The 25,756-nt window shown below is 50.2% G+C and overlaps 1 protein-coding gene and 1 pseudogene across 1 annotated transcript; both read left to right on the top strand.

Annotated features, from left to right (window-relative positions):
* The first annotated feature begins 539 nt into the window (after positions 1-539).
* Positions 540-2,895, top strand: TLX3 (T cell leukemia homeobox 3). The gene is made up of 3 exons (XM_057698365.1): positions 540-975; positions 1,332-1,575; positions 2,494-2,895. Exons 1-3 carry the CDS (start codon positions 555-557, stop codon positions 2,702-2,704), a joined length of 876 nt encoding a protein of 291 aa, XP_057554348.1. The 5' UTR covers positions 540-554; the 3' UTR covers positions 2,705-2,895.
* Positions 2,896-24,071: 21,176 nt separating this feature from the next.
* On the top strand, positions 24,072-24,373 carry LOC130860719 (60S ribosomal protein L38-like; annotated as a pseudogene).
* Positions 24,374-25,756: the final 1,383 nt, after the last annotated feature.

The raw sequence follows: 25,756 nt of genomic DNA, 5'->3' as shown, positions 1-25,756 counted from the left end.
CTCAGATTTAAAAAAAAAAAAGAAAAAAAATTGGAAGAAAACGAAACCCCCCTCAGCAAACGACAATTTCACCAGCAGAGCGCCCTGCCCGCCCCGCGCGGAGGCCGGGAAGCGGCCCCGGCCAGGAGGAGCTGGGAACGTCTGCTAATTGCAGCTTCGTTAGATTTCGGGTTTGGGAGGCTGCGGTTCGGGCGCTAATATCCGCCGCCCATTATCCCGGCTAATAAATTTGACCTATTGTTCGTTTGTTAAAATGATGTCACCTTGGAACAGTCCCTAAGCTCCTATTTCCATGAATTAGGCCTTTATTGAAAGCCAGGAGCCAATGGGAGGAGAGAGGCTTGTTGATCGCAGCCAATGGCTGCGGCGAGAGAGGAATTAGCAGCGGAAACTCCAGGTTCGGTTCAAGAAAGATGACACAGAGCCTGTCGGGCCCGCGCACTCTTGGCAAAGTTTCAGTGCGACGAGAGGCGCCGGGCGCTCCATGGCCGCGCCGTAACGGGGACCCAGCCGCCTCCCCGCCCAGCCCAGCCCAGCCCTTCCGCCCGCCCAGGATGGAGGCGCCCGCCAGCGCGCAGACCCCGCACCCGCACGAGCCCATCAGCTTCGGCATCGACCAGATCCTCAACAGCCCGGACCAGGACAGCGCACCAGCCCCGCGGGGCCCCGACGGCGCCAGCTACCTGGGAGGGCCTCCCGGGGGCCGTCCGGGCGCCACATACCCGTCTCTGCCCACCTCCTTTGCCGGCCTCGGCGCGCCCTTCGAGGACGCGGGATCTTACAGTGTCAACCTGAGCCTGGCGCCCGCCGGCGTGATCCGGGTGCCAGCGCACAGGCCGCTGCCCGGGGCCGTGCCACCTCCTCTGCCTAGCGCGCTTCCTGCCATGCCCTCCGTGCCCACGGTCTCCAGCCTGGGAGGCCTCAATTTCCCCTGGATGGAGAGCAGCCGCCGCTTCGTAAAAGATCGTTTCACAGGTGAGCAGGGTGTCCAAACAGGCGCCGGGCCTCGGCCCTGCCAGGGCCAGAGGCGCCGCGCCCTACGTGCTTCACTCCGGGAAACGATTCCGGAGGCCCAAGTGCGGTAGAGGCCAGAGCGCCCAGGGCCCCGGGCAACCATAGAGGGAAGGAAAAACAGGGAATTTGGGGGAAATTAAGCCTGTGCCGGAGGGAAGAGGGGGGCATCTCCCAACCGGCTTGGTGCCGCTGGGGACGCACGGGACCAACGAAAGAGCGCAGTATTCTGCGCCCCACCGGGCGGCACCGGGTCCGCATGGTGCCTGAACGGCAGTCGAGCTGGGCTGGGCTTCAGGGGGCCTCGTGTGTCTCCGCAGCGGCGGCGGCGCTTACGCCCTTCACCGTGACCCGGCGCATTGGCCACCCTTACCAGAACAGGACGCCGCCCAAGCGTAAGAAGCCGCGCACGTCCTTTTCTCGGGTGCAGATCTGCGAGCTGGAAAAGCGCTTCCACCGCCAGAAATACCTGGCCTCGGCCGAGAGGGCGGCGCTCGCCAAGTCCCTCAAAATGACGGACGCGCAGGTCAAGACCTGGTTCCAAAACCGGAGGACCAAGTGGCGGTGAGAGAGGCTCGGCACGGCCCACCTTGCACCGGCCCTTCGCCTGCCCCGTGCCGCAACCTCGCGTTCTCCCCACCCTGTGCTACCCCTACCCGCCCTCCTAGGGCTGCACCTCCCCCTCTCCTTCCCAGGTTTTATGTCCCAGCTCGCCCTCCCGCGCGCTTGTCCTCACTCTCCCGCGGCTGGACTTCTCCTTCGTTCCCATTCCTGGGTCGCTTTCTTGAGCCTCTCCAACTCCCTCGGTGTTTTATTCCGTCTCCTGCGCTCGCTCGGTTTCCTCTCACCTGCCCGCCTCAACACCCCACCCCATCCCGGGCCTTTCGCGCTCCCCTAACCCCTCCCGCTTGCCTCCTGCCCTTCCGATTCCCGACAATGCGCGCGGCGCTCCGGGTTCCCCCTCTAGCTCCGCATCCCGACTCCAGCCCTGTTTTTATCCGACCCCTGTTTCGATCCAACCCGCGAACGGCGAAGCGATCGCGTCCTGCAAGAGGGGTTTGAGACAGAGCCTGGGAGAACTGGATGAGGCTGACCGGACCCGGGGACACCGCGAGGTGCAGAGCCAGCCCGCCCACCCGCGGACCCCAGTGACCCGGCTGCCTGCAGGGCCTAGTCAGTTACATACACGCCCTACCCTTGTTACCCCGCAAAGAAACAATCTTTGTTGTTGGCAAAGCCACAATACCCGGGTGTGCAAGTGGGCGGCGGGCGGAGTCCCCTCCTGGCGATCTCCCGGCGCACAACAAAAACAAACGATCCTAACCCGCAGGTCCCCGGCGCACAGCGCCAGCGGGGACGCAGACGGACTCTGCACCTCGAGGCTCCCGGCTGGCCTCAGCTACCGGGCGGGTTGGGGCCCCGCCGGCGGCCCCGCGGTGCCGGGTGCCTGACCGTGCTGTCCCTCTCCCTCCCCCGGTGCAGGCGGCAGACGGCGGAGGAGCGGGAGGCGGAGCGGCAGCAGGCGAGCCGGCTCATGCTGCAGCTGCAACACGACGCCTTCCAAAAGAGCCTCAACGACTCTATCCAGCCCGACCCGCTCTGTCTGCACAACTCGTCGCTCTTTGCTCTGCAGAATCTGCAGCCCTGGGAGGAGGATAGCTCCAAGGTCCCCGCCGTCACCTCTCTGGTGTGAGCCACCGGCGCGCACCGTCGCCAAGTATCGCCGCCCCGACCCGGCGGGGCGCCCCGGGCCCCCAGCCGGGCTGGGGGGGGGAGTCGAGGCCGAGACGGGAAGGGCCAGCCAAGCTCAAGTAGGCCCGGGGGCGCGGCCGCATCCCCGCCGCCTGCGGAGGGGGCTGGGCCCGGGCTCCGCGCGGCTGCACAATCCGAGCCCCCGCCCCGCGCCCAGTCCCGCCCCAGGCCCAGGCCTGACAAAGAAAGCGCCTTACGTTTCTCCGCCCCTCGCCCGCAGCCCCCGGGCCGGGCGCCTGTATTATACTTTGTACTTTTGCCCAAACGTGTAAATAATAAAAGTTTTGGCTTTTTTCTTTAGAAACCGGCCACCTGCTTCCCCCGCGGGGGCCACTGGAGGAGGGGCGGCCGACCAGGTGGCTGGGGGAGCCAGGGGCTGGGGCACCCTGCATTGAGGCTGGGTCCACCCTTCTCTTTTTCCGTTCCTTTTATTTAAGTCGTTTTATTTAATAAAAAAGTTAGCTATTTCACTTAACGCCGCTTTTATTTCGTTTTCGTTCCAATAATGCTCGGCGACCCCCGACCCTGCGCCCCACCCCTGCTGCGGTAAGAGGCTAAGCGGCGGTGTGAGGGCGCACGTCCACTTCTCCGTGTCTCGTCGGTATTCGCCTCGGTTCGAACCCCGGCTCGGGGCCCCGCGGAGGACCCGCGGTGCAGGTCAGTGCGTGCCGGCCGCCCGCAGTCCGGGTGCCCGAGGGATGGGGTGGGCGTGGGAAGGGCACTCTAGGCTAAGAGGTCGCAGAGCAGTGCCAGGCAGAGTTGGGGTGTGAAAGGCCCCGCCTAGACGGGTACTTAGGCCGTCCCAAGTCAAACCCAGCTAGGGGGTGGGAGGCACGGTGACCTCGCACCTCCTGGGACGCGAAGTCACCCCCCTCCCCACTCCCGCCCCACTCCCGCCCACAACCAACTGTCCTCACTCTTTCTCCAATGAGGCCCTAGAGAGGCACTGGGCGGGCCCCTCCGACTGGCTTCAGGGGATCTGGGCGCACTGTGCGCGCAGAGGAGGCGCGTTTCCTGGGTCTCCAAACGCTCGGTGTGTAAGGAGCAAATGTAGCCCACGACCCCGGGATACCCTCGCCCTTTTGGGTTGCGTGGGACCGCAGGTGGAGCGTGATGTCATGTGACTTCACTGCAGTCGTGGTGGCGTCACTAGACAGGAGGGGGCGGGGCGCTCGGATCGCCCAGTACCCCAAGCCCAGGTGTGAAAGCGGCGTGGCCCAGTCAACCCGCTTTACCTCGGCTCAGAAGCTAGAAGTTTCGGGATCACGAGATCTGGAGCAGGTGTCCCATTACGACAACGACAGACACAAACTCGCAGCGTCCGTGAACATTTCGTCTTGCTCGTTGATTTTTTTTCCTTTTTTCATTCTCCCTTTCAGTCTTGTAAAAACTTTTATTTTCTGGCGGCTCCATTTCTTTCTCTACAATGTTCTCTTTCCTCCCCCATTTGTTACTCTTGGTCTCTGTTACTCTATCTTTTTTCCTTTTCCTTACAATTTTATGTTCCTCTATGTAGTTCATTTTCTATTGCATTTAGTTTCTCATGTTTCTTTGTCCTATCCTCTCTTTCTCTCATTTCCGTCTCCTCTCTCCATTTCCGACTCTCTCGTCCTCTCTCCTTACTTCCCTCCTCTCTTTTCGTCCTTGTTTTCCCTTTCTTGTCTTCCAGAATCTTTTTGCTTCCACTTCTCTCCTACTCGATCACTGTCTCTCTTCTCCCCTCCTCCAGGCCGGGGCCCCCAGGAGTTCCTTAAGGCTAAACCTTTCTGGGTGCTGTCCCAGAGGCCCTGTAGCAGCCTCGCCAGCCTCATTGCCCTGCCTCCCTCGGGGCCTCGTGCCACCCTGCAGGCTCGGGTATTTGGGCGCCTTCGTTGTAGGCGGGCTGCGGAATTGTCTGCACTGGCAGGCCTCTAGCAAGCGGAGGGAGTGTAAGAAAAAGCTGGAGCTCCCAGCGTTTCTTGCCCTCACCCCCACCTCCAAGCCCTGGGGACTTATAGACAGCCCAGAGAAGAACTAGGGTGACTCAGAGCTGGGGTCTCTCCCTTGGGTGTTTTCCTGAAATGCTTCTGTTTTCTCCGCTAAAAAATCGTAGTGAACGCCGTCATTGGGGTGGGAAAGGTTAGTCCTCCGGCTGGGGACTTGAATATCTAAAAACCAGCGCGATCTTCTTTGCCTTTGCTGACCAAGCATCCCCTCCCTCGCTCACTGGCGTCGCTTTCCATTTCCCCTCACTTTTATTCTATTCCTCCATAACAAGGCTTAGTGGGTTTTGTTTTTTCTATATTATGTTGGATGTTTTGCCAGAGTGATCCTCTATTCTTGGGCCTTTTTGAGGAACACACACATCTTTTTCCCTCTCTGGTGCCTCACTTTGCGCAAAAGGTCTCTGAACAAGAGGCCCGCGGGAGTGGGCTTTCATGCAGGCCCGGGGACAGGGACCTACTGCCGCTGCGGCCCTAGGGGGGAAGGGGACAGTTTTTCCCCCACCAGTGACTCCGCGGGCGTCTGCTCTCTCTGGGCGCTTTGTCCCAACCAAGCCTTGACCAGCCACAAACCGGCTTCAAGTTAGAGGGGCTGAGCCCACTTGTGCGGGGTCGGGTGGCGACTCTCTCCCAACCGCGCTCACCCAGGGCAGTGCGGGCGCCCCCAACGAGTGGTTGGGATGGAGGGGTTGCTGAGGCAAGCGAGGGCTTCTAGGGCCTAACGCCCTCCTCCTGCTGCGCGAAGCCTGGAGGTCGCCGCCGTGTCCACTGTGGCTGCGCCGATGAGAGCCCGAGGACGCCGCGTTAAGGGACACAGCTCCCAGTCCCCACAGCAGGAGGACTGTGAGGCAGAGTCGGGGCGCGGAAACACCCGGATCAGGGAGGCACCCCTGAAGCTGAAGTAGGCTGGGAGGCCCATATGGGCGCCTCCTTCTGCGTGTCTCCTAACATTAGGCCCCACCTCGGCCCGAGGAAGCGGCTGAGGCTCCGAAGGCAGGCGGGGGAGTGTGGACGTCCAGCCCGGCCGAGGTCCCCGGCGGGGACTGAGGACAAGAAGCAGCCGGCCTCTGGGCAAGGGCTGGAGACTGCGCCTCGTCGCCCTTCCCCGCGGCCTTCCCTAGTCTCGTTTGGAGACTCTCTGAAGCCGCACCCACTTTACAGATGCGGGGCTAGGAGGCAAGAGGCAGCTTCGCGACCCAGGCGGACTGGTCGCGGGAGCGCTCCCTGAGTGCTGGTTTCTGGGCTCCACCCGCGGGCGGGGTGGGGGTGGGGGTGGGCCTAGGAGTCCGCAAAGAGGGGCGAGGCTGCCCGCGGAGGGACGCGGAGTGAGGCCCGAGCTCAGCTCTCCCTGGGACGCTCCGCAGCCGGTGGAGTCTGGGGTTGGGCGATGCAGGGGGGACCCAGGCGGGCCAGAGCAGAGAGAGAGAGAGAGCTCTGGGGCTGGCCGCTCGCTTCCCGAAAGAAGGAGTGATTCCCCTCCAGCAGCTCCCTGTACAACGCGGGCCACGAACCGCGAGCTTTGCACGCAATGTGTGGTTAACGATGACCCGCACGACGTCTCTGCGAGGTTTGGATGCCCCTCCCCATTTTGCAGTTGGAAAAATTAAGGCCTCAAAGAAGTCAGAAATTAGTTCTGGGTCGCGCTTCGCCGGCGGACCGGCGCTCCTCCCCCCCCCCCCCCGCGCTCCTCCCCCCCCCCTCCCCAAACAAAGAGCTCTGATACTTGGCAGGAACGGGGGACTTTGTCTAGTGAGGGATAGAGAGGCCTAGGGGACACCTGCAGCCACCCTGACACCAGGCCCGGCGGTCACAGTGAGGCAGAAGGGCCTTCCTGCTCCGGCTTGGGCGGTGGACTCGGGCTCTGAGTTCCAACGGCGCCGGCGCCTATCGCGTCCCAGACTTGCGAGTTTCCCCGGGTTTGCCGTCGGTGCAGGAGCGGGGAGAGGAGCCGCGGCCGCCCCAGCTCATCGGTAAGACTGGAGGCCACACTACGCCCTTGCGCCGGGCAACCTCCGCCCGCCGGCCTCGGAACCCCTCTAGCATTGGGGCCTGCGGCCCTTCTCTCGGGTTGCGGCCTAAGGACGCGCGGCCTGGCCCAGGAGGGTCCGGCCACCAGCTGTGCCGTTTCTGCGGCCGGCCCCGGGGCTGCAGCAGGCGGTGCGCGTCTGTCCTCTGTCTAGCTAGGCGCACCGGGTTAGGGACCTCGGAATGTGGCCTCCGACGGCCCGCCGAGACCTCCAGGCCAAGGATCGGGCCTCGGTTGCGAGAGCGATGTTGGGGACCTTCGCCGAAATCCCAGTCTCAGCCAAAATCCTAAAACGCAAGCATAGCAAGGTCGGAGAAGAGTCGGCGTGGTGCAGGCGCCCGCATTCTGGAGAGCGCGGGTGTCTCAACACCGAAGGCGACTTTCCTTTTAGGAAGCTGCGGTGAGGCCCCCCACGTTTCCAAGCATCTGCTGGGTTGTGAGCGTCACCGCTCAGCGAAGCTCAGACCCAGTTGAGCTTGGTTCAGACACTCGCGAAATCCTCCTGGAATTGCCACAATAATCTGTGCCTTCCCTCCTGCCACCCAGCCAGCGCAGGCACGGAGTTCTCTGCTCAGTTTTGTCACTCCTTTGCTGTGTGGCCCTGCGAAAGTGGCTTTCGTGTCTGCTTCTATAACGTTAGGGCTACATAGTCATTGAGGAGTCTTAAATAGGGAAGGTGAAAAACCCATGGCTTATGGTACAGCTGATCTTCAATTTATTATGAGAATAGAATCATTTAAAAATATACTTGCAGATAAGGAATCTAACTCAACACCGAATTGTGTGGGGGTTTATTCAGAGGTGTTGCTATTTTGGAGGAAAGGGCAGGGAATGGGGCAGTGTGCCCCACTGAGGTCAATTCTCCTGCAGTCACTGAAGGTGGAGAGTTGGTGGAGAAGTCATCTGGGAAACTGGGCCTGGGTTGATCTGGTTAGAGGTTGCAGTATCCGGGTGCTACTCTGAGATTCGTAGCCATATCTGCCTCTCACTTTAGTTAAAATAATTGGACAAAGTTATTCTTGTAAGTGTCAGACTGGCTACCAATTAATGAGTTACTTATTAAACCCTTTTAATTTGCTCCTAACTGGTGTGGGGGGGGGGGGAAATTGTATTTGAACAGAATGTTTGTACAGAGGTTTTCACACCATCCACCATCCCACTGAGTCCCCGAAACAGTCTCCTGTTCCCATTCTAAATAAGGAAATCGGGGAGCAGAAAAGGCAGCTGACCTGCCCAGGTTCATCTTGCACCTTAACTGGGCTCCGACTCAAACTCCAGATCTGCCAGCTGGGCTGGCTGTGGGGCCCCAGCCGGGCTGTGTCACCACCCGACCACAGATCGCAGACTGGAAAAGCTCCACTGGCCACGGGGTCATTAGAGAGATTTGTGCTGACCCAGACTCCCCCGATTTTAAAGAAGCCAGATCTTCACATGGAGCAGAGTCTTAGATTGGCTTTAAAAGCCTCCAGACCCCGCACAGCTCCAGTGCCGGCCCGATACCTGGAATATACTGGCTTTGCTATTAAGCCCTAGTGATGGATGGATTTATCTGGGACTCACTGAAACTCTCTAGAAGGCCTGTAGCCTGGGCCGGCAGCACACCCTTTGCCTGCTTCATTCCCCATCCTTGAAAAATCCACTCCCTCCTGCCAGAAACTTAGCCAGCAGGAGGGATGTGGAGAGGCGCTCAAGGAAAAGACCAACCCTCTCAGGAAAGTCTACCCTCGGGGGTAATAGTGGGCGAGGCCCGCCGAGAACCTGGGGCTAGAGAAGGTGGTGCTGGGCTCAGAGGGGCACCAGTGAATAGCCAGTATGCTAAACAGCACGCACTCGCATCTGCTGTCTGGACCGCCACAGCTGGGACACTTTTGTTCTTCATAAGTAGTGGGACTAAGGAGGAGGGGGTTGCGGGGAGCAGAGAGGAAACTCAACCCCAAGAATTCAGACGGAGAGGGCCCTGGGAGGGGGTCCTGCTTATTACCACTTGCTATTCCAAGTTCTTTCGTTGGAGGAGCCCCTGTGAGCAGGGATGGGGCCGTGCACCCAGTCCCCAGCTCCCAGTGGATTTGGAGCCCAGGCTCTGGCCGCCTAGGAGTTAGAGAGCATCTATGTTGAGAGCATCTGCACAATCTCATGTAATCTTCACAAGGGCTCTCAGAGATAGGTACGATTGCAACCCCCATTTTACAGATGAGGAAACTGAGGCTGTGAGAAGTGACACAACATCCCCAAGGCCATCTGACGTTAAAGGCCAGGACTTCCATCCAACTGTACTGACTCTACGTCATGGGTTTTTTACCCACTGAGGCTCCTCCAGCCTCCTTGTTATTAAAGCCAGTGTCTTTGTGTGACTGCCAGAGGGAATTCTGAGTGGTTTGGAGAATATCATCCCCAAACAACTTCAGACACAAACCAGAACATCCTGGGTTGTGTCTACAACATTATTGTTGTTGCTGCCACTACCATTACTGTCCCGTTATTTCTCTTTTGAGCCCCCTGAAGGTGGTTGGAAGGTACTTGGTCTTGCGCTCTATCTAAGGGATTCAGGGGTCTTCTACTGCCCTCTCCCCCCAGCCCAAGCTAATGAACAGGCTCTAGGGAGCCCCTGTGAGCCATGGTGTAGCCCTCAGCCGCCAGACCCTGAGGATTTTCAGCTGGGGGAACGAAGATGGTACTTAAATGTTGCTTGCCTCCACGCCTAAATGCCCGCAACACGTATGGAGCGTAAAGGGGCCTGGGTTAAAATCCAGCTTCACCACTCACCAGCTGTGTAGCCTTGGAAAAGTCACTTTGCCTCTCTGAGCCTTTGTGTCCTCATCTGTCCTCTGTAAGGGTAGATCTCCCTCACAGGGTCGCTGGAGGATTAAATGACATAACCCGTTGCGCACGTCACCAGGAGCCTGACGCACAATAAGCACTGTGATACGTTTGCTGTTCTTATTAGTGGTAGATTAATTTTCACAGGATAAGTTGTTCTTATTCTCCTCATAGAGAGGAGGAAGCAAACCCAGAGAAGATGAGTAACTTGCTCACCGTCAGACATGAAGTGCTGGAGCAGAAATGCAAACCCAGTTATGTCAGAGTTCAGAGTCCTGACTTATCTCGGTCTGCAGTGTCTCCCCTGTAGAGAATCTTCTAGAAATGTCTGTTGACTGGCTGTGGAAAATCTAGAATATTCTAAGTCAGAGGAACCAGCTGCTCTGCTGCCTTCTGGGGCGTCCGTTTACTGATGTTTGTCACACGGCAGCTGCTAAGTACCTGTTTATTGAATAAAAATAATAGTAGCATTTCTAGAATATCTGCTGTGGGCTAGACAGTGACCGTGGACTAGGCATTTTACCCACGTGATCACATTTAACCCTTCAAACAATCCCAGGAAGTAGATCTCACTTTGAAGATGAGAAATTTGGGGTCTGGGGACGTTAAATAACATAGCAACACAGGGTATGAGTTGGCATCTATATGTTCTGACTCCCGAGAGGGGAAAGCCTAGCGTGAGCTGAGCACTGTGCTTGAGGCCTTATGTGTGTTTTCTCACTCCGTCCTCTCAATATCATAAAACAGTTTTGAAACCCATTTTACAGATGAAAACACTAAGCCTTGGCAACTTTAAAGTGTACTTGCCCAAGGTTACATAGCTGCCCGAGGGCAACAGCTCTCTATCTACCAATCCAGGGTGCTCCAATCTGTTTCCAAAGCTGAGCTCTTCAACCAAGGTTGGGGTGGCTCTACGGAGATGGGGCAGACACGGTTATGGGAGGTGAGTTCTCACACAAAATGGAACTTGTCCCATGAGGAGGCCAGGCAAACTTGATATCTCCTGGTCTCTCTGAGGGAGGGAATGTCAGTGATATTTAGTGAGAGGACAGTGATGAGTCTGGAAGTAAGATGAACACAAAGAGATAAACCAGGTTTGAGATGGTCGGAAGGCCTGCAGGCCTGCTCTCTGCCTGCAAGCGTGCAGGAAAGAGCCTTGCCTCCCTCCCTCGGAGAAAGTCCAGGAAATATCTCCGTTCGTTGCCTCCCTCTCGGCTGCACTATTGGAGTCACCCCCACCTACCTCCAGAAGGAGCTGTTTTTGATGAAGACCCCATGCCTATTATACATTCATGTGCAAAAGCAGGAGAGGGTGGACATCTGTGTCACTCAGTTGCATCAAAGATTTAAAGATGAAGTAAGGTGGATTGTTTTGTTTGTCCTCAAATCCATCAGATGAAAAGCAAAAGACCTTGAATCTGGAGTTACTGAATCCTGAAGGGCAGGGCGTGGGGTGACGTCTTGGATTTGTTCCCCCCAACAGAAGCCAGGTTCTGCCAGCCTGGCCGTGTGCTGCACCAGACAAGCTTCTGCTGGGCCCCATGATACTCAGCGCGCTGGGTGCTTAGTAGGTGGTTCAGTGAGTCCTGGCGACTGTCCGACCTACAGCTTGGGCTCCTCGGCTTGAGCTGTGCGGCTGCCAGGAACCCTTCCCCTCCGGGCTGTGCTTGGTAAGTAGAGGTCAGAGTCTGAGGCTTCTCTGCAGGCAGGTTGCTCGGGCACCCTGAAGAGAAGATTGAACCTGCACTATGTAGACTTTAAAAATGATTTGTCAATGGCGACAATTTACAAAAATATATTTCTGTTGCGGCATCTTCCAATCGCTGGGATTTATGGCTTCATCTCTCGGATTTGAAAGCACACCCGCATGCTCTGGCAAATGAGAAAATGTATGAACAATTTGTTGGCTTTTTTTTTTTTTTATCAACTTTCCCCAAATATGTAAACTCTGAGAGCGCCTTATTCTTTTTAAATGATCATTCATTTGTCTCCAGACTCTATCTTTTGGCACAATTTATTATTCTCTATTTCAAAAAACTTAAATGCATTTTGCATATTAGCACGTAACTCTTGTTCCTGTCTCCTCAGTTGTGGAAAGGGCTGGATTGCTTTTATAAAGAAAAAAATGGCTAATAAAATTGGCCTCAGCACCATTGCTCTGCAATTCTTATGAACAGTAAAGTGGTACTTACCGTCATTGATGTTAAAAGCTATTTCTAAATTATGGTGCCATTTATTATCTCTAGTGTCCAAAGTAAGTTTAAATGATGCTTATAATTCATGTTTTACCAAATTTCCTTTTCCCCCCGAGGATACCTCTGATTAACTTATGCACATTAAAGCGCTTTTTAAATTCTTCTTTTATTGCCATTATGCTCTGAAAATCTCAGCGATTCTCAAAAATGGGTAATAAACTTGAGATAAAATGCTGCAGTTTTAGATCAATGCTGACATATCACTGTGGTGATTTCTACAGAGCTAAAGTGATAATGTTTCATATTTACGGAATATATACTAGGTTATTACTACAGTATTACCATTTTGTTCTAAGATGAAATGAGTAATTTACCAATTTATTAAACAGTTACATTTAAGTATTGCTTAGGACATTACCACCCCAATCTGTTTACTTAGCTTGAAGAGTTACCATTAAGATACCCTGTTTATTTAGGTAAAATTTGTAATCATCATGCCTTCCATTAACCAACTTATTTTTCTGCAAGGCTAATTGTCTGGAAATGAGTTTCTTCTTATTTACTGTGCTATATTCTGCTTAGCTGGCTAAAAACGTCACCCCAGCAAGAAGTGCTAGGGAAATTAATAATACATACAGAGAACAGTTTTAATTAGTTATAATACCAAATGTTAATAAAAGATTTATGATGCTGTTAAAAAGTTCTAACAGAAGAGATCTTAACAGCTTCGGGCTCAGTTTGTCAGGAGAGAACGACCCAGGTCTGCGGCCTCTTGAGGGAGGCTAGATTTGGGTGATTTTCAGCGGCTGCCGGGGCTCCTGGGAGCACGGGCTGGAGGTGAGAGGCTCTGCCTCTAGAAGAGGTTTGCTAGGTGCTGAATAGAGAGTCCCCACCAAGAAAGGGGAATTTGGAACATGGATGTAGACTGCCAATTCTTACTCGAAAGAGACCAAGGTTTCTGCAAAGTGGGAGAGGAACACAGGCCAGCCTGAGGCCGCCCCGCCCCCCCCCACCCCCCCCCAACCCGAGACACTTCCAGAAGCACCACTGGTCTTCAGTCCCAGATGAGAACAGGACTTTGAGAGTCTGCACTGCTGTTAGCTCAAAAGCTATTGGGACAATGGATCAACATGGAACTGGGAAAAGAATGCGTAGTCATTGAGTATTTATTATGCGCCATTTGCTTACACACATCTGTTTTAATCTGCACAACTGAGAGCTAGCACTGTCCTCGTTTGAAGGTCAGGAAGTGAAGAAGCCCTTGGAAGGGTAAGGCCCTTATCCGAGGTCATGCAGCTAGTGAGTGGAACAGAATTTGAACCAAGGTTTGTGGAAACCTCAGAGCAGTGTCTCCTGCAAGGCAGTACCAACATGAGGAGAAAGCAAGCAACCCCATCATCGACCTGCACCCTTGTCCATGATGTCAGCCACATAGGCATCCAGATAGGCATCTGGATGCCTCCATTCTCGTCCGGATGGGTTGGCACATGCCCATCCTTCCCCTGTCCTGCTTGCCCCAAAGTGTAGCACTCTTTCGTTATGTGTCCATCTTCCCTCCGTGACATGAGCTAACAAGGGCAGGGGCCATTTCTTACCTTATTTAGATCCTTGGTGCCTGGCACATAATAGGCCCTTTTTAAAAGATTAAAGGACCAAGGAAAAAGGAAGCGAAAGGAAAGACAAATACAGCTTCTGTTTGCAGTGTTTGGGAGAAATAGTGACCCTGGATAGATATATTTTGCTTGTAGGAAGTCACCCCCTCCCCCCACAGAGCCCACACAACCCTGGCTGAAGTATAAGGGTTATTATTGTTGCCATCTTTTCGAGCCCCCAAGGGCCAGGTCTTAGGAGCAGCAGGAATCCTTTGTACCGTGAGCTGATTCTTTCCTAGCATGTGTAATAAAAACTGACCAAGCCAGTTACTTTCTCAATTTCTCTCCAATTTGAGAAACTCCATATCATGAGGCACTTGAGGGCTGATGACTCTTTTATCCTACTCTTGATTAAAAGATAACAGAAAAAACCAAAACTAACAAAAGTTCTTGGACCAAAGTTCTCCAGGATATGTGGCAAAATGGCTGGGCTGCTTCTTGAAAAAGAAAAGTTGTGCCTGAGACCAAAGCAAGACCACCTTGCTCTTCCTGACTGTGTCCTCTGAGAAAGAATTTTAGTCCTTCAGTGGATGATGAATAGATACGTAAATTGTGGTCTATACACACAGTGGAATACTATTCAGCCACAAAAAGGAAGGAGGTACCCACACCTACATACAACTTGGGTAAGCCTCAAAAACATCATGCTAAGTGAAAGAAGCCAGGCACAAAAGGCCACAGGTTGTATGATTCCATGTATGTGAACCATCCAGAAAAGGTAAATCCATAGAGACAGAGGGAGATTACTAGGGGACAAGGGGAGGGAGGAATTGAGGGTGATTACTTAATGGGTATGGGATGTTTTTCTGGGGTGATGAAAAAGTTTTGAAACTATAGAGATCTGGTGGTTGCACAACATGAATACACTAAACACCCCTGAACTGTACATATTAAAACAGTTAACTATATGTTATGTGAATTTCACCTCAATTTTTTAAAAAGGCATTTTAGGAATATTAGCGTAAGTGTCCAAAGCTACATATGCCTGGGTGTTCATCACAGCAGTGGCCATAAGAAGGAAAAATTGGAAATAACTGTCTCTCCAACATTTAGAGATTGGTCACATAAAATAAAACCATTCATACAATGGAATGAAAGGTAACCACCAAAAAGAAGGGGGGTGGGAATTCCCTGGTGGTCCAAAGATAGGACTCAGCACTTTCACTGCTGGGGCCCGGGTTCAATCCCTGGAAAGATGTCCTCGATGCATTATTGAGTAAAACAATTTACTTGCAAAGTGATATATATAGATATCTGTACAGATATCTATATATATCTCATATCCCACACACAAACAGGTGTGCCTTGTATTGTCATAGGACAAGAAATGGAAAGGATAGACAGCAACCAAATGATTTGCTCAGGTGACTACTGAGAAAAGAATGCTGGAGTGGGTGGAAACTTTCACTTTTTACTGTGTAATGTGGTCATTTGCAAAATGAAAGATTTTTGAAAATAAATGAATACGTTTTGAAATAAGTCAAAAGTAACGATAAACATTTAAGATGCAGTAGAGGAATGAGGAGGGAAAGAAAGTGATCCTTAGTCCTGCCACCAACTTAGCTTACACAGCTCAGTCTTTTTTTAAACACATAGTTTTAAAAGCTCTGTAAGACATCAAAAGATGAAACTACTTTAGACTAAGCAGGGCCTTGCTTAGACTGTTTTGTGTTTCTTCTGATGCCCAGCACCATACCTTGGAAATGATAGGAACTCACTCAGTTCTCAACCGCCGCTCTCTTAAAGATTGTAAAACTTACTGCATTTTCCTACAGTTTTCAGTATCCAGCGTAGAGACGCTGAACCTAATACATTTATGAGACAAGATGGCTGTTATGTCTGCAAAATGCAAGGGCACTTTTTAGCTAAGCAACTCCAGAGGACGAACACCCAGGGAAACCTTTCGATCTCAATTATTGGGATGCTTCTCAAGGTATTTTTGCCCTGAATGATTTGGGTAATTATCTCAATCTTTCACTTTGTTTTGACTAGCTCTGCAGACTGGTTTGAGTTCAGAAGGGGTATCAGTTACTTCAACTAAATATTCTTGCAAATGCATATTGCCAACCCATGAGGGTTTTTTTGTTTGTTTTTCTATGGCTTTTCTCAAACACAGCCAACATTTTAATTTCTGCTGTTTTATCCCTTTTCAAAAGGGAGCATCCTTAGGAGCTGGAAGAATGGAATCCAAGTGATGCGTGGACCTGAGTGTTTGTGTATTTCTGTGTGCGTGTCTGATTTTATATTTTGTGTGTGAGTGTACATGTTCTGTGACAGGCCCTGTGTCAAATTTTCAAGGCAGACAACAGAGCTAATTTTTCTCTCTTATTTTCAGTGGATTACTTTCTGTGGGTTCTAAATAATTAATAAGGAAGTCCCTTTCCATAATTAAAATGGATGTCCCGACACGTCAACACCGATAGCTTTTTCAGTAATGAGTGAATTTAGATACACGTTAAGTACAAGCTATATTTATTCCCCCTGATGGGCTGCAGTGCAGAGTGTGCGGGTGGGGACTGGGGCTGGTGGGAGATACAGGCTGGTTTCAATGGAGATGACAAGAGAGCAGGAAGGACAGAAGCCTGGGAGATGACCTGGACAAAAGCCCCTGCCTGGCCCCAAGGTGCACCTCGGACACGCAGGTGAGCCAGGCACAGAAAGGCAACATAGGGCAGGAAGTCTGGAGACGTACTTAGTGCCATTTGGAATCTGTTGCATTTTCTTTGTCTTTTGCTCTAACCCTAATGCCCTCCCAGTCTTTCACCTTCTTAGTGACATCTCCTGGCTGCCCCTTTCCTTGATGAAAACCTATCAAAACCTTCCCTGCCAAGGGGAGAGGGATCATGGGAACCCTTCCAGATGTGGTTGCCTTCTTACAAACATAAAAGTCAGTTCATTCACCTTTGGATTCTACAGACTCCTCTTCAATGCCTATCATGGGCCCTACTCCATGGCTGGTGCTGGAGACACTATAGTAAAAGGCTGCCTGTCCTGGAGGAACTCACACAGGGGGTTGAGCAGATGGATGTCTACCAACAGGGAAGCAGGTGCAGCGATTGGGCAGAGGGCCGTGGGGGAGGGACCATCCACCTCCGGGGCCTGTGCTGACCGTGCAGGTGGTGCTGGGGTCAGGGGTGGGAGGAGGAAAGGCTTCCCAATGGAGAAGTCACACCGAGAATGGGGAACGGGACAGACGCTGGGGTGGGAGGACAGCACGTGAGAGGCTTAGATAGATGGCAGAGCAGTGGCATGGTGGAGGGCCCACTCCTTGGGAGTTGGATTCCTTGTCTAGGAGCTCAGCCATCATCCTGTGGTGACGCTGGGGCACTGAAAGACCCTGTGGAGCGGTGGGGGTGGGGGGAGGGGGAGGCCGGAGTTTAGGGAAGTCCCACTGGTGGCCATGGAGGAGGAGCGTCCCGAAGGGAGGCAAGGAGCAGGACTAAAGATTCAGGGTGTGAAAGGATTCCCAGAAGGGTGAGGGGCAATGGTGCTGGGCTCTAGAAACCTCCTTCAAAGTGAAGCAGGGAGAAGGGAGGGGTGGTGGGCCTGGTGACAGAGGCCAAGGGACTGAAGAGGACAACGTGCCACCCAGAATGCTCAAGTCACCCCTGACAGGGAGGCAGGGGCGAGAATGAGAACTGGCAAGTTCAAATCCCAGTGCCCCTGCCTGGTGGCTCTGTGACCTGGGGTGAGTTACTCAACCTCTCTGAAGCAGACTCCTTCCCTGTCATTTGGGCATAATGATACCTGCTTTGCTCGTATCTGCCCACCACATCCTAGCTGCTCAATAATAGCAGGGCTGATTATTAGCTGGGGGTGGAATGGGCCATCCACAAGTGTCCTTGCAAGAGGAGCCCACTCAGAGGTGCACTGACACACAGCCCTGGGCACAAGGGCTAAGTGTAGGCTGGGGCCCTAGGGAGTTCATCACCGAGCCCTCCTGAATGAGGACACCTTTGAATAAGGGGACGAGAGAACCATAGACGCGTGTGGGTGCATTCATTTCCAAGCAGACTCTTGTCAAGAAAAAAAAAAAAAAAAGGCGGCAGAGTGTCGGTTCTGGCAGAAATACCCAAGACCACAGATGTATTTCCCGCCCGCCCCCGCTGTTCTCTCTGTCTGTCTCCCTCTGGCCTCCTTCATACAGTCTTGGCTTTGAAACCGCCAGCTGACTCCAGAGAGGCGACAGGCAACCAGGAGCAGATCGCCATCAGGGAAGAAACCGGTGGATAACTCTGGAAAATGGGACCCCCTTCTTGAAAGTTAGCAAGTTCTCAGCTCGCAAGAACAAACAGGGCTAACTCTGATCCAAACTTAAAAACATATATATTTTTTAAAGCAGCCTTGCTGACACATTAAAGAGGCATATCTATAGGATTCATTTAAAATGAGCTCAATGCTCAAAGGTTCTTAAAAATATTTTTTTTTCCAAATTAAAAAAAAAATTTAAAACGAATTCCAGGATCCAATACTGCCTTTGAGGAAAAAGCCAAAGAATTTCTTGCTTTCCACCAGAAATGGGGAGTAGCGGGGGCTTGTGTAGGGATGACACACTACCCCTCAATGAGCCTGCAGGCACCGTGAAGAGGATGGAAAGGCCATTATTATGGCCAGATTGCTCACTAAGAGGTCAGTTGACTAATGCTTCAAGTGAGTGGGAGACTACAGCATCTTGTTTTAATTTAACAGTTAGAAAGGGGGAAATCCTCATGTGTGCACCTACCAAGTTGTGTGAAGTACATGCCCTACTTGCAAAATACCGCACAAGAAATCTGGCAAAGACTCCCGGATTCCCCGGTCTCCAGGCTGCTCCTTCCTTCCTTGGTCCTGTGTACAGGCTCCCCCAGCACGAGCAGCCTCCGCCTCAGCCAGCAGCAGCAGACACATTCTGAGTCTTCCTTTCATAAGGCAGAGCCGACCCTGTTTAACATAAACTTAGCTTCGGGAGCAGTCAACCTGAAGGATGCTTACTTTGGTGACTTACAACACTGCACTTCTGTTCCTTGTGTTAGTGCTGACATGGAAGCTGCCCCTGTGTCAACTTATCTGTACCCATGGTGACTGAAACTTTCACGTGACAATGGGTGTGGGTACAGGGGGGTGAGTACCCAGGAGACTGCACTAGGTGTGGGGACACCAACAGCTGCACTCCAGCACCCTCTCCTTGGGGTCCACACCTGTGCCTCTCAGCCTGTGGGATTCCCCCCTGGCCACAGGAGAACGTGCTCTGTTGCCCTCCAGGAGAGAGGTATTGCTTATTGCCCTCAGCCCATGATGGGCAGGGAACTGGCAGATTGGTACTCCCGCTGCCTGGTCCTGGGTGGAGAGCTGTATTTTCACATCTCCTAGACGATGAACTCCGGTTGCCCACAGTGGGAACTGGATTGAAAACACACCTTTTACTGGCCGCCCTCTCTTCCTGTCTTCCTTACCCACTCTCATGCCGCTGCCTCCTGGGATCACTGCCAAATAACGACTTCCACCCAAATCCTAGTCTTGGTGTCTGCTTATGGGAGGACTGAACAGAGCAAGGTGTGGTTAGCTACATAGAAGCCTATGAAACTGCCACCTCTAACCAGAGCAAGTTCATATCGTTTAACTAATAATTCCTGGTGCCTCAGCTCTGTTTCCTGAGATGCCAAAACAACACAAGTCTGGTCTCTGTTAACTCAAGCAATCCATGTCTGTGAAGCTACAGGCTACATGCAAGAACAGTTTGATATTTTCTTTCTCACATAAGCTTTCTTGTCCTGATGGATGTCTCAGGCTTGTCATTTTTTAATGATTACCTGATATTCCATTGTTCTGTTCTATCCATACGCAGGACCAGCTTTGTGGGTGTGTGACTTGTATAGTTGCACAGGGCCCCGCATTCAGAAGAGTCCTGCACTTGGTTTAATGCTCTGCTGTTGCCATCAAGGTAATTCACTGCAGTACCACTTAAAGAAACAATCCATTTAAAATAACCTAAATGAATATCAGTAGGGGACTTTCAATAACATGGAGAATAACTATGTCATGGAATACTATGCAACCATTAAAAACACACTGATAATTAACAATCTCCAGATCAATTGCAAAGTGAAAAAGCAAGGTACAGAATGGTGTGCACAGTAACTTACATTTGTATAAAAAAACATGAGATGGGCTAAATACTCAACTCAAGCACAGATCAACTCTGGAAGGGAGGATGGAAGAACTGGCTTCAAGACTACTGTAGGGTGGGCTTCCTTGGTGCACAGTGGTTAAGAATCTGCCTGCCAATGCAGGGGACATGAGTTCGAGTCCTGATCCCAGAAGATCCCACATGCCACAGAGCAACTCAGCCCATGCACCACAATTATTGAGCCTGTGCTCTAGAGCCCACGAGCCACAACTACTGAGCCCAGGTGCTGCAAATACTGAAGCCCTCGCGCCTAGAGCCCATGCTCCACAAGAGAAGCCACCACAATGAGAAGCCTGTGTACCGCAACGAAGAGTAGCCCCTGCTGACTACAACTAGAGAAAGCCCGTGCGCAACAATGAAGACCCCACGCAGCCAAAAATAAAAATAATTATAATAATAAAAAAATAAAAGACTGCTGTAGGGAGGAGAGTTGGAGAGTTGGACATTGGGAGACAAGGATGGAGGGCAACAGATTTTTCACCACTGTGCTCTTTTGGTGTTTGAATTTTCTTTTTTTTTTCTTCCCCTGTATATTTTTAAAAAATCAATTCCAAATATTTAATACTTTAAAATATTTCTTAAAAAGAGAAAAAGTAGAGAGAAAGAAAAAAGGAAGGAAGGGAGGGAGGGAGGAAGGAAGGAAAGGAGGGAGGGAGGAAAGGAGGGAGGGAAGAAAGGAAAGAAAGAAAAGGAAAGAGCAAGCTAGCTAATACGAGGCCAAGCCAGCCAAGCAGCTCTGATTTCAAGCTTCTGGTCTGGAGCAATCGGGACTACAGAAAAGCCTGAAGCTCATTTCTGGATTGCCCTGATGTCAACTTCCTCACCTTTCCTCTGGGGCTACCACTGCAAGGTCCCAAGTGACAATTCTTTTAAAATCTGGAGCAAAAGAAAACCTCTTTATTGTCTCGATAAATTTGTATATTTTCTCTGTTTTGAAAATAAGAATATATAAAGTGACTGTGTCTCCTTTTTTCCCCCCTTTGGCTGCCAGGAAACTCAGAGACAAATTCTAAGCTCAAGTATATGTTATCCATGTGACCTGTAGGTTAAATTCTTTTCTTTTCTCTGGACTTGATTTTCTACTTGTATTACATTTTCTTTGTCCCTGATTCTCTATTTATATTTTAATGATTTTATTGTATGTGAGCTAAGATAATAATTTGAATTTTCAACTGAGGTTTTTTTCCTCCCTTTATTTCCTTGTACCCTGTCCTCCCCCTCCTTCATTCAGTCAACAAGACCAGGTGGCAGCCTTGCCTCAGGGAAGGGACATCACAATAGAAGGAAGAGAAAATCTTCTGAGTTTCAAAGCCCAAGCTCTGACGCACTATGGACCTGGGCAGTAATTTGGGAGAGGAGGTGAAGAGTCACAGAGAGTAAAGCTGGCTGAAGCGTCACAGGCTGGAGAAGAATAGAGCAAAAGGAAACTGAGAATAAGGGGAGAGCAGAAAACCCAGATTGCTGGGAGAAATCTGTCCCAGGGAAACGTGTGCCCTGCCTCCCATTCAAAGTACAGAGAAAGTACAAGCCCTGTGGCACAAACAGCTGTGTAGTAGACAGATGGGCCTGAGACCACCTCCCAGAGTGTCCTGCACCCCAGAGGGCACAGGAGCTATGTAAGATGACTCCCATATGCCACAGGAGGGGGGCGTCTGGAAGAGCTGAGAGAGAGCCGGAGGGGCCTTGTGGTTGAGAATGGCCCTGTGGCGGCATCCTTCATGGACCCAGGATGTTACATGATGGTCATCAGCCCAGGTGCCAGAATGCATGGGCGGTGGCTGAGGACAAGTGTCCGCCCTGCCTTGATGCTCTGTAGCCCCTGCCCCCACATTGAAAGCCACCCACAGAAACCATGACTTGACTGAGATGAACTTTCTGCCACATGGCAAAACGATGCTCATGAAAGAAACGGAATTGCCTTGTAGAGAAACAGTTACATATCTTATAAACCTGAGTTAGCAAACTGTATGTACCCTAAGCCCTTCGATGGAATGCAAAGGAGAAACAAATGAAGAAAGCAGTAAAGAACCCTATCCTATAATTAATTCTTTCTGATGCTTCGATAAGAGGAACCCCAGGACAGACTGCCCCCGTAGGAACCCTGGGATGGCCCCTCTGATAAGGATAGAATTTCCATGCTCGGGACACAACTAGATCCAGCTCCCACATTTTGATGGACCGGGAAGGGACCTGACTCACTTCTTACATCTTCCTCTGTAACAAATGCTTTTGGAATAAACTGGAGCTGCCACTGAGCACAGTTAATGGCCTGGAAGCTTCCCAGGTGCTTCAGGAAAGAAGCGGCCTTTTAACCATGGTTTTCGGCCTTCACAACTAATGTCAGCCTTAAATGCTGTTCGGAATAACAAATGAATACTTGTCTGACTCTGAAAGCCTTTTCTAACTGCACTCCCATGCTTTATTATTTCGCTGATGGAGACTGCTTTTGTCATCTGGAGCAAGTCGTCTTGGCGATCTGACCGTTAGTTTACCTGTCTTTCAAACGAGCATAGGAATGATTTCTTCGCGGGGGACTGATGCTGAGCAGATGTTTACAAAGTCCCTTAGGATCGCGGCACAGGGCCCTCAGTAGGATTGCGGTTGTTGTCATGTAATAATTTTTCCTTCTAGTTTTGATTAAAAAATGATACATGTGCATCTACCTACACAAATGTGTTGCTGCTAATGGGACATGCGCACCGAACCCCCTCCACAGAGATCAGGATGCAAGGAGGGCAACCCCGGTCAGGTCCCCTCACAGCACCCGTTTGCACAAACAAAATGACTGGGGGATAAAAATCTCTTAAAAATTAAAAAAAAAAAAAGAGAGAGAGAGAGAGAGAGATGTTCCTGACCTTTGGATGCCGCACATTTGTGGTGAGAAGGCAGAGAGAGACAGCCGTACCCGGCCTTGTGGTAGACTCTGGTGCCCTCTGCCGTCATTTGGGAAACAAACGTTTCTTCGGGGAGCCATCAGTGTCTACTGCAAGGAAGGAAACCAGCTACTCTCACGTGCTCAAAAATTGCCACTTGAATTTGGCTCTGTTTGGAGTTATTTGGATTGGAGGCTAGGTGTCCCCCCACGGAGCCTGGGGTGTCCTGTTACATCAGCCTCAGTGTTCATCCCAAAGATGGAACTCAGAAGTCTTAGAACAGAAAGGCAAACTGACTGGACACAAGGATTCCCAGGGGTTAACACCGAGCGCGAGAGTGTTTTGGAGAGATCAGTAAAAAGCTAATGTGTGCCAGACTGGACGCAGCCCCCAGCCGTTGTGTTCTGAGGGTTGTTTATTCATTAAAAATTTTCCTTTAATTTTATTTAATTTTATTTACTCAAGGAAAGGGCTTGAATTTGGCCTGGAGTGTCGCATTCGTCACCGGATGTGCCCCTTCTCTGTAACACCTGGGTATGGCCCAAAGATCGAATGTTCATTTACTCTGTAAGCAAGAAGGATATTTGCCCATTAATTTCAACTCCTGTGCTCCAAGCACCATGTAAGTCTCAGTTAATATCATCTCACTTTAGATGACACTCGGAGGAGCAGGAAGACAATTTGTGGGGGGAAAGGAATAAGAGGCAGCGCACATTTAACCGGAATGTTAATATTTACCCATTGCTGCACTTGGTATCTGGGAGGCCGCACAGTCACTAAGTGTGGATTACATCTTCAATTAAGTAGTGGTAGCAGGGGAGTCAGTGATGTTTCACAGAGGGAAACTGCCGAAATCATACTTTAAGGAGAATAATTTTTTTAAAAGCTACAAAAAAATTGAAATAAAAGCCTGAGGGGAAAAAATAGAGGGAACATTTCTGTTTAGGGAATCTTGATATTTTGGCTGAACACATTACATAAAATTAAATACTATTTTAAACCAAGGAGATATAATATCTAATTAAGTTTTTGTGGTTGATGGGCTTAGGGAGGATTGTGAATGTTGCATCCATTGAACTGAAAGAAGCAGAAAAATTAAATAACACTGTTCTATAGTGACTTTCACCCAGACATACAGACTTCCACATTCTGCTTTTACTCTGCCCCCTACCTAGGACTCACTGACGACATGAGAGAGAAAATGAGAATGTGTACGATGAGCTCATTAAGCCTTGCAATGACCCCAAAGCGCAGGAATCAAGAGTTGTTAGCCTCATTTCCAAGCTGTGACCAGAGGCTCTGAGAGGCCAAGGGACTCTCACGGGGTCATCTCGTGAGTCCAGGGGTGGAGAAAGAACAGAACCACCATCTTCCAACTGCATCTGGAACTTCTTCTGCCCCAGAATGCTCTCTGCTCTACAGTAAGAAGAATGTCAAATTTTGGGATGTGAAGCCTTCTGTTATTGAGCAGAAGTACCAAGAAGCACCAAGAATTTAAGGTTCCTTGAAGTTTTAGGGGAATTTCAGTGTAAGGTGTGAAAGAACCAGACATGGAAGTTTAGTTTTAAAAGGATGTTGATGACCTTTTTTTTTCCGCTTCCCGCCGCTCGCAGTACCGGCCGCGCTCGCCGCTGGTCGTCGCCATGCCTCGCAAAATTGAGGAAATCAAGGACTTCTTGCTCACAGCCCGGTGAAAGGACGCCAAGTCTGTCAAGATCAAGAAAAATAAGGATAATGTGAAGTTTAAAGTTCGATGCAGCAGATACCTTTACACCTTGGTCATCACAGACAAGGAGAAGGCAGAGAAGCTGAAGCAGTCCCTGCCCCCAGGTTTGGCAGTGAAGGAGCTGAAATGAACCACGTACACTGACTTGAACTGTATTAAAATTTTTAAAATTCTCAAAAAATAAATAAATAAATAAAAGGATGTTGATGTCTAAGACTAATTACTACACGAAGGCATTTTCAAATTGCTTTATAAAATAATGTTTAAAGATAGGAAATAAAAAGAAAAGCACATGATTTTTGGTTGGTAATTTTTTTAAACTTAGCTTGAATAGTAGACTTTCTTAAACTGAGTGAAATCGAAATACCTACGATCTAGACAAAGACAATACTTCCAGGGCAAAGACTGAATATTTCTGTCACATTTCATTCGTTTTCCCTTTAAATTTATCATCACAGATGTACAATAAAAGAACTAACCCACCGTTTTAAAAAGTTTAAACTTTGGCAATATTTTGTCTATAGTTCCTGACATAAATTAAGCAGGGTTACATTTAATATTTGAGGGGGGAAAGAATTCTCAGGACATCTTCATATCAAGTTGAGAGAAATTTGGTCAGAAGGCTATTTGAAAGTGGAATATTCAAATTATAATTTGGCAATAAGGAAGTAGTTTAAATAATTGAAAGTGAGGAATTGCAGTGGGAGAAGCCACTCTTCGGTGGTCGTTTTTGTTTCAATTGCCACAAGCGAGAAGTAGGTTTTAAAAATAGATCACCAGGGCAGAGCAAGTGTCTCTGACAGGCACTTGCAGGCAGGATTCTAGAAATTCCAATCATTTAACAAATTGCACCATTAAAAGTCATAATAGGTCTAAAAGCCATTCTTAAAAGAACTTACTAAGTAATATGACCTACATAATCATCTTGTTAAATTCATGTGATATCATGAGACAGTTAGTGAAATATGCATAGTCCATTATATTAAAGAGAAAAGCACCCTGCTATGGGTATCTGATGTGCACTTTGCAATCACAGCTATTAGTTGTCTATAAAACTCCTAGACATGATTTGATTTGATTACTGTTATATCATTTTACTTTGTAACATATAGGGGTGGAGATTTCAGGTCTGCTATTGCTTACTAGGAAATATTTAACGAAGGATGTTTTATTTATTAGCATAAAGAGACACAGTGGATTATTGGGTGATTAAAGTGATGATGTGGCTGCCATACTTGTCAAAAATATAGCTCTAATTCAATAACAAGGCGACAGTCAGTCTCTGAGTTGATCTATGCCTGAGCAAACTGACTCTGAAAGCAGGACATTGCCCACTTAAAAGGCTCTTGGTAAATTTCTATAATTGCACATTATCAAAAACAAACAGCAACAACAACAAACCACAGAATGATTTCTCAATTGTAAGTTTACTTTCTCTGGGCCATGAGCCCCTGCATCTTACCTTTTGCATTCCTAACATCCCAAATCAATAACAGAGAATATTTAATGTTACTAATCTACATGGGAAGCAGTATCTTTATAAGAAGTAAATTGAG

This window comes from Hippopotamus amphibius, chromosome 1, assembly GCF_030028045.1.
Source record: "Hippopotamus amphibius kiboko isolate mHipAmp2 chromosome 1, mHipAmp2.hap2, whole genome shotgun sequence".
Classification (NCBI taxonomy): Eukaryota; Metazoa; Chordata; class Mammalia; order Artiodactyla; family Hippopotamidae; genus Hippopotamus; species Hippopotamus amphibius.
This window is presented reverse-complemented; position numbering and strand designations above follow the sequence as displayed.